Source organism: Frankliniella occidentalis, unplaced genomic scaffold, assembly GCF_000697945.3.
Source record: "Frankliniella occidentalis isolate FOCC.00 unplaced genomic scaffold, Focc_3.1 Scaffold98, whole genome shotgun sequence".
NCBI classification, from domain to species: Eukaryota; Metazoa; Arthropoda; class Insecta; order Thysanoptera; family Thripidae; genus Frankliniella; species Frankliniella occidentalis.
This window is the reverse complement of record NW_026267227.1, coordinates 383,701-391,164: the sequence shown is the minus strand read 5'-3', so window position 1 is coordinate 391,164 and position 7,464 is coordinate 383,701. Positions and strand designations below refer to the sequence as shown.

Genomic DNA, 7,464 nt, shown 5'->3' with positions numbered 1-7,464 from the left:
TGCCCACGCCTAGCTGACCGGGACCGGCCCCTCGGGGTAAACCCGTTTGTTCGCAGTCGGTTTGATTTCTAGACCCGAATCGGCTCGCTCCGCGGAGTCGCTGCCATGCCCGCCCGCGCCCGGCGGTGCCGGCCGCGCTGGCCGCTCTCCTTGTGCAGTCGGGGGCCGCGGCCGGTGCGGCTGGCCGTGCGTAGGCAGTCGCTGCGGAGCTGGGAGCTGACGACCCGGGCCATCTGCAGCAGCAGCAGCGCCCGCACCGCCGTGTATGGAGCAGGCCCGCGCCGGCCCCAGGGTCATGTGGTGGTAAGGCCCCTGCTGGTCACCTGCTCGCCTAGCCGCGCCCGGCCCGCCCGGCCCACCGCGCCGCACCGCTGTGGCGTGCCCCAGTAGTGGTGGCCCTGCCGTCGGAGAGCTCCACACGGGCTTTGGTAGCTTGCTTCCGAGACGACGACGCCGGCGACGACGGACTCTTGTCGGGATGCAGTCCCGTGACGCTCGCGTGCGCCCGCGTTGCCTACCCGCCAGGCGCCCCGGCCAGGCTCGGGCCGGCGGCACGAGGAGGTAGGGCACAGGGCGCCACTGTCTGCGCCGCCGCCGCAAACGCCACCACCGCGATCAGCTGTCGTGCTGGACTCTCCAGTGGCAGCTCCTCCTCCTGGAGTTGCCGTGATGATGACCGGATTGGCGTGTCGGAAGCCGCGGAGCGCAGGGCCGGGCTGGCCGGGCGGGGCGAGTGTCCTGGAGGAGCGGCGGCCGGGTGGGCTCCGCCAGAGGCTCCGCCAGGCTCTGCCGTGCAAGCGGGCGCATTCCTGCGCCGTCGCCGCCGCCGCTGTCCTTGCCCTTGTAGGAAAAGAGACAAAGAGAGGCGGTTGTTGGAGGCGGAGGAGGTGGAGGAGGAGGCCGGTGAGAGCGCGCCGCCCGCGGCAGCGGCAGCGACGAGGCCCACTTAGACCGTCTGACGTCCAGAACTTGTCTTCTGGGGAGGGAGGGGGAGGGTTGGGAGGGACCAAACTAGATTGACGTCCTTTTTTCGTGTGTTGTTCGCATATCATGACTCATCCCGGACCTTTATGTTGCAGCTCCTCGCTCCTGGTGCGGCACTCGCAGCCCGCGCAGCCCCGGGCCCTGAGCCAGGTCCAGGCCCCCGCCAGCAGCGGGCCCAGCTCGGCCCCGGACAGCCCGCGCCTCAGCCTGGGCTCCAGCGGCGTACCCAGCCCTCTGCGGCCACCGAGACAGGTGCGTATCGAGTGACACCCGCGAGCACCGGCCTGAGAACCACCAAAGTGGCGCCAGCTAAGCTTGAGGTCAGAGTCGAATTTCGGGCACCTGGAGTGACTCCTCGAAAGGATTGTTTCAGGTAGTTGGAACTCAAACAAGCGAAATAATTTTGACTTTGGCCTCTCCACTTTGACTCTTGGGCCTGTTCAATGTTGGTCATTTAATTTAATTTGGAGGTGGAGTTTATATTGCTTGACTTGTTTCTATTTCTAATATTCGTCTTTGGAAATGACGCAGTTGGCGAGCTCTGACAGCGATGAGTCTGCGATGATGCGCGTGGATCGGGGCACGTACCAACACATGTACCAAGACGTGGTTCACATCAAGACCATGCTACTAAAACTGAAGAGAGTGCTCCAAGAGGTAATGTCTGCTATACTCAAGAATATGGACGGAATGAATTTACAAAGCTCACTTGTGTAGGATGAACATAATCAGTTAATTTTATTGTCGTTGCAGGCAGAAACCTTGAATCCATTTGAGAGCTCTCTAAAGGTATCCTCTTTGTTCACTCTTTTAACATAAGTTTCGTAAAAGTGACTTTGTTGTCTGTGATTTAGTAATCTCCTCTCAATATTTCAGAATGGACTTTTACATCAACTTGTTCATGCCGATGAGTCTGGTGAAGATGATGATGGTAGAACCCGTAACCCAGGCGAAGAAGTTGTTGATCTCAAGAGACAGGTAAGCATTAACACTTAATTGGCTTTCACAAATAAATTTGGTCAATTAATTATTAACAATCATGAATTTGTTCAACAGATGGTGCTGATGAAACAGCAAATGGAAGAGAAAGATCGCACAATTCAATTGATGCAGCTACAAATGATGAAGTATGAACGTGTATCCGAAGATACTGGTGAAAATGGTCAGCCTGCTGACATGTGCAACGCTGCCACTCAAACGGAGAGGATAAGGCCAGTGTCGGCAGGGCCCTCATTGCTGCAGTCCCTCCCCTCCGACTCAAATGGAGTCCCACTTGTCAGGTAAGATTGGTCAATTTTAGACCATCTTCATGATTAATGAAACTATGAGAGACCCCTCAATCTGAAACACTTTGCTCCTTCCTATGCAGCTTTCGGATTGGGAAGGTAGAGTGTGTGGATTATTTTTTGGGAATATTTCTTCTTAGTGCGCTTAACTTTTGGATAAATCTATTTGTCTGAATTAGCTCTTTGTAAAATTTAAACGGTTGCATGATAGTCCAATAATTGATTGTAGTATGGCTATAATGTAGTCATGGTGCTGGAAAAGAACCAGTGTGAGGCAATGTGTTAAAATAACAGGCTGTTAATGGCCCCTTTCTATATTAATGTAAACACAACAGAGTATTTTTAGCTTTGATTAGATTTTATACAGAGTAAAAACTCTCTTATAGTAGAATGTAGACATACATAGAAAGGGCGGCAGGTCAGTATGACTGGAGCTAATGAACTTTTGACTCTTTTTCATGCTGCTGCTGTTAGGCTTATGGAGTGAGTAATCCTGTCGGGGATAGTAGTGTTGTCAGTGTTTCAACTTCGTGTGTCTCCTTTATTATATTTGTAACTGTAATATTTTCAAGGCTCTGTTTTTGTTGCAGTTGGACTGATACCTGGGGCCGACGGAGCAGAACACCTGCAAGTGGAGGGAATGGGAATCCAGTAATTGAAAGTAGAACATCTTCCACCTCCAGAGTACCTACAATTGCATCGCGAAACAGCAGGAGTATTGGACCAGGCCGGCTTGGTATGGGATCTTCTGGAGACACCCCATCTCCATCAAGTATTCCCTTGGTGAAAGGAAACCACCGAAAGACTGGAACTGCTATAGACACTGTGCCAAATACAAGGAGGCCACCTGTGGTTGCTGCCCCACGAAAAGCCATCTCCTCTTCAAACCAGAAACCTTGATATTTGCACTTAGTGGATCTAAGAAAATATTTAAACTTTTGATTGATTGTATATACTAAGCAGTAGTGAACCTACAAGATGGTTTCTTTGAACAGATATAGCATCAATCAGTATTCTGAGCACAAAATAATTATCTTACTGACCGATAGTGACTGGTTTATGAGAGCTAGTCGTCATTCTCAATACTCAATAAGGATATTACAATTTAAATTTTGAAATTGTGTCTGACTCTAATGTTAGTTTTAATCTTCCAATGTCGTTGTTAAAAACACACATTCACTCTCTCCTTTTTTCCCTGTTCCCATATTTTCAAAAGGCTCATAGGCCAATATTGGATTGTGCAATATTCTGTGTCATGGTTCTACAGTTCAAAAATTGTGATGATTTTTTTTTTAATTCATTTTTTTAGAATTAATAACTTACAAGAGAAAATTAAATGGTATCCATTCCTTATATTGTTCAGAGCAAATTTTGTTGTTAATCTTAATGCATTCATTATAAATTATTATTTTGAAAGAGCCTCATGGATGGTTGATATGATATGTGATGTAGTCTTATGAAATGATAGTTAGTTGTATTCTCTTTACAAAAACAGTGTTTCTTGAGAGGAAACTGTTTGTTGTTGTTGTGAACTTGCTTTGTCTCTTTTTGTATTGTGATTTGTTACTATTACTTTGCTATAATCTTTAAGACCCGTTATGGAATCAGTTTTCTTGCACTTAATTATGTTCCTGTTATCTTATGTGATTGGGTGGGCTGTGTGGCGAGGGGGGTTGGGTAGTGTGAGCACACTTATTTTGTATTTCAAATTTTTAAATATTTTGTTCGACACACACGTTTGCTTGCTTCACTCTCAACCTCTCTGGACATCACTAATGAATGAAATGTTATCTTGTTGCCTACATTGATGGTATTCTCTCAGTACCATATGTAATTTCAAAGAATTGGAGTACTGTGGCCTTCTCTTAATTTAAGGGAAATAAGCACACATACCCTGGTAGCACAGATCATTTTTAATGTTCCCTGAATGTTAAGGGAACTAGAAGAACATTCTTAGAATGTCTGGTGCTAGTGGGTGATACCTGTAGCTTCTTGGAACTACTGATTTCAAAATTGATGAGTGTATTTTTTCATTTAGCTTGTAAACTATTCAATTTTATAAACAAAATTATTCTAGTATTGTCATTGATCAGAAGGGTCTCTCACCACTTATTCCAGGCATGAGCTGGTAACGAGTTGATTCAAAAATCTTGTTACGTACATGATTGATGAAAGATGCAGGAATACTGTCTTTGGGGATAGAGCAATGTCATGCAGGATACAAGAGATGTTCTGTTGCAGCTACTCTCAAAAGCTAGTTTGTACTTAATTAAAAAAAAGATACTGTAGCACACCAGTACTTTAAATATTTTTTTGGGTGGTTGGGGTAAAATTATGGTGTCTTTAAATGGCAGAGCTGGTTAGTTCCAGAGTTTTATTGTCTCTTCCAAAGTAATTTGCCAAATGTTTCCTTTGATGATTAGAAATAGTGCATAACTGTTACAGTGCTGTTTTCATTATTTTTACCTAGTATGTCATTGTTCCTTTCCTTTATTTTAAATGCATGTGTCTGAGGGGTTCCTTTTGATGAATCCTCAGCTATGGTGATAAATAAAAGTCAGCTATATTTTATACATGTGGTATATTATTATTTCACAGAGGGTGTTTCAGTATTTTAAAAATATTTACAATGTTGACAAATCTGGCATGAGAAACAATGTGGTTTTGGGCAATAAATTATGAAGTAGGAGCATTGCACTTAACTAGGTTTACACTGATCAGGGGCATTTTTTATATCAGGTATTTTAGTAGGAGAGATTGTTTTCACCATCTCTAACACTTTTGCTTCCATTTCCAAGACCTTTGGAGGTTTCTTGTACTGCAAGAAAAAAAGGGCACATTTTATTTGCCAAATAAAAAATGACACTCAAGAAACAAGTATTAATGGCTCAACTGACATTACTTACTGTAATAATAAGAGTATTGAATTGATGGGTAAAGCTCAGCAATGAACCATCAGTTTGCAACCCTACTCTGTTTAACTCTGGCACAGTTATCTTTTTGAAGTACTTCTTGTTTGATGTTCGTACAGTAATACCATCATCATCTGCAGTCACTGAATACACATCACGAGCATATGGAAGATTCCTTATCCTCCATTCAATATTAGTTTTAGTAATTCGCTTTGACAGCATCGGCTAGAGAAACAAAACAAAACACCAAAAGGCAATTTGTATTATGGTTATACAATCAACCACTCTAGCTTTGATTGCATTGAGTCATAAACTTACAGCAGTGGAATTTTCCTGTATCCCGACTGAATCAATGTTGTCAAATTGAGGTAGTTGGTCGCCAACCTCTACATTCCACTTTTCTCCTCTTACAGTATCAGAAACTTTCCACATACGTCGCTGCAGAACATTTGTTTGTAAGTTATATTCTTCAACCATTTCTTTTCCATCGGGTAAGTTATAATGAACTTTCCGAACACCTGAAAATGAGCACAAATTATAGGCTTAGCAAATATATTATATATTAGCAACAGTCTGTAACCACATAAGGTAACTGACTGTAGTAATCTGACAGAAAAAGAAGGAATATAGAAGATATAAATGATATCATAGCTCCCAGAAAGATAAAATGACAGCTTGACAGAACTTTACCGTTTTCAACTAAGCAGGATTTTTGAGCAGATGACAGGTAAGCTATCCAATTAGAACTAGTAATGGGGAGGTTTTCACCGGCCACAGGTGGCTGGCTTTTAACGGTGATCATTTTCTTCAAATGGGGAAAGACCACAAATTCTCTTGTAAACAACCTCTGATTTCACATGTACTGCCCTGGCAACTGTAAACAACAAGAACATCGTCTCTACACAAGAAAAACTAAACAAAGGTGGTGATTGGTCAAAGCTGCGTCCAGACAAGAGGGTCGCTTGGGTCGCTTGGGTTGTTTGGGTCGCTGTGGGGTCTCTGAGGTCTGCGCAGAGAACCAAAACGTGGCTTCTGCGCCGGCTCAGAGACCCAAGCGACCCAAGCGACCCAAGCAACCCTCTTGTCTGGACGCAGCTCAATCGGCTCCTCGTTGGTTGAAAATCTTCAAAATCTTCTCAAAGGCGCTCATTATGAGTAGCCATCACAAAAACTGGAATTGCATATTCTCAATTGAGGAACTGAAAGCTAAACATGCTAGAACTGATAACTTAAAATTTATTAATGGTATTTTGAGTGTGAAAATCATGTATTTTTGAAGATAAATCGTGTTGTAACGTCTTTCTCAGTACTAGGGTGACTGTACGGTTGGCATCACTCCCAACCTTTTATACACGTGTGTTGTGAGGTTGGGAATATGGGATTAGATTGTGTTTACGTTCAAAATTTCATACATACATTGCATGTTATTTTAGAAATGTTTCTATTGTTATAAGAAAATATATGTTGGTACTGTAGTTAAAGAACGACAAAATGGGTGGTGGTATACCTGATAGGTGAGTAAGCTGTGGAAATTGATGTGTAATCAAGCTTGAAAAAAATTAGGAGAGTCTTTGGTTATGTTTACGTTTATTTTTACAAACTTAAAACGATAAAACCGCAATATTTCTATTAATTTTGTTGGGCATTTAACTACACCATGACTCTTATTTCTTACTTTAATTTTACGTACCTAATAGTATGTGGTTAATTTTAGTTTGATTTTTGACAATTTATCCGGTCCACTACAATTTTGTTTAAATGGCTACTTCAATTTTTTAATTCCCTGGATCAGCAGAAGATTTCACTAAACATCATATTTATTAGACATTGAGTGTGACTTGACCACTATGCAGCCATTACGCCATGTTAAATCATTGTCATCAAATCTGATCCTCACTTTATTACCTTTATTATCGGCTTCATAAACGTATTCTTCAGCTTTGCTCTTCATGAATTTTCATCCACCATTATTAGTTTTAAAATTTGCATCTTTAAACTTTCCATTGTTTTCCCCTGTTTACTGTAATGTTGTTATATGCATATGTGCAGGTGGATCCCTTATAATAATGTGGGCAGCGTCATTCCTGGGACAAGATTCATTGCCTTCAAAGTACCCCTCAAAGAGGTAAGTCAGGATATTGGAGTGGCTCTTCTAGATAGACCCCTTTGAACATGATGTGGCAACAGCGCGTTCCGGATTTTGTACTTTTCATGAATCATACTGAGAGTGACTGAGCAGTGACTGTCTACGAAATGACTCTTTCCACTCGGATACACAGTGA

General features: G+C 43.1%; 3 protein-coding genes across 6 annotated transcripts in view; 2 read left to right on the top strand and 1 right to left on the bottom strand.

Annotated features, from left to right (window-relative positions):
- Positions 1-4,841, top strand: part of LOC113211966 (uncharacterized) — a 17,622-nt gene extending 12,781 nt beyond the window's left edge. For 3 of the 4 annotated variants that reach the window (XM_026430525.2, XM_026430524.2, XM_052269664.1), the window contains 6 exons: positions 1,080-1,236; positions 1,516-1,641; positions 1,738-1,773; positions 1,861-1,962; positions 2,041-2,264; positions 2,861-4,841. In XM_026430525.2, the coding sequence (XP_026286310.1) occupies positions 1,080-1,236; positions 1,516-1,641; positions 1,738-1,773; positions 1,861-1,962; positions 2,041-2,264; positions 2,861-3,170 (955 nt within the window). In that variant the 3' untranslated portion in view covers positions 3,171-4,841. Of the gene's footprint in view, positions 1-1,079; positions 1,237-1,515; positions 1,642-1,737; positions 1,774-1,860; positions 1,963-2,040; positions 2,265-2,353; positions 2,754-2,860 lie in introns of all 4 variants that reach the window. The other variant, XR_008011380.1, reaches the window with a different exon arrangement.
- Positions 4,835-6,227, bottom strand: LOC113211969 (protein DPCD). The gene is made up of 4 exons (XM_026430529.2): positions 5,873-6,227; positions 5,501-5,700; positions 5,177-5,407; positions 4,835-5,088 (listed from the first exon to the last, which is right to left on the bottom strand). The coding sequence occupies exons 1-4, from the start codon at positions 5,982-5,984 to the stop codon at positions 4,969-4,971; spliced, it is 663 nt and encodes a 220-aa protein (XP_026286314.1). The 5' UTR covers positions 5,985-6,227; the 3' UTR covers positions 4,835-4,968.
- A 302-nt stretch (positions 6,228-6,529) lies between these two features.
- The window catches only part of LOC113205922 (proline-rich proteoglycan 2-like), a 25,946-nt gene continuing 25,011 nt past the window's right edge, over positions 6,530-7,464 (top strand). Inside the window, exons 1-2 of the mRNA XM_052269665.1 lie at positions 6,530-6,696; positions 7,232-7,307. Coding sequence (XP_052125625.1) covers positions 6,674-6,696; positions 7,232-7,307 — 99 coding nt within the window. The 5' untranslated portion in view covers positions 6,530-6,673. The remainder of the gene's footprint in view (positions 6,697-7,231; positions 7,308-7,464) is intronic.

What these genes read in the sequence shown, in the direction of transcription:
- LOC113211969 (XM_026430529.2), bottom strand. Translation starts at nt 5,984, where the DNA reads ATGATCACCGTTAAAAGCCAGCCACCTGTGGCCGGTGAAAACCTCCCC. An exon ending in TACAGGAAAATTCCACTGCT is followed by an intron (nt 5,408 to 5,500) that starts GTAAGTTTATGA and finishes TTGTTTCTCTAG; the next exon opens with CCGATGCTGTCAAAGCGAAT. An exon ending in TCAATACTCTTATTATTACA is followed by an intron (nt 5,089 to 5,176) that starts GTAAGTAATGTC and finishes TTTTTCTTGCAG; the next exon opens with TACAAGAAACCTCCAAAGGT.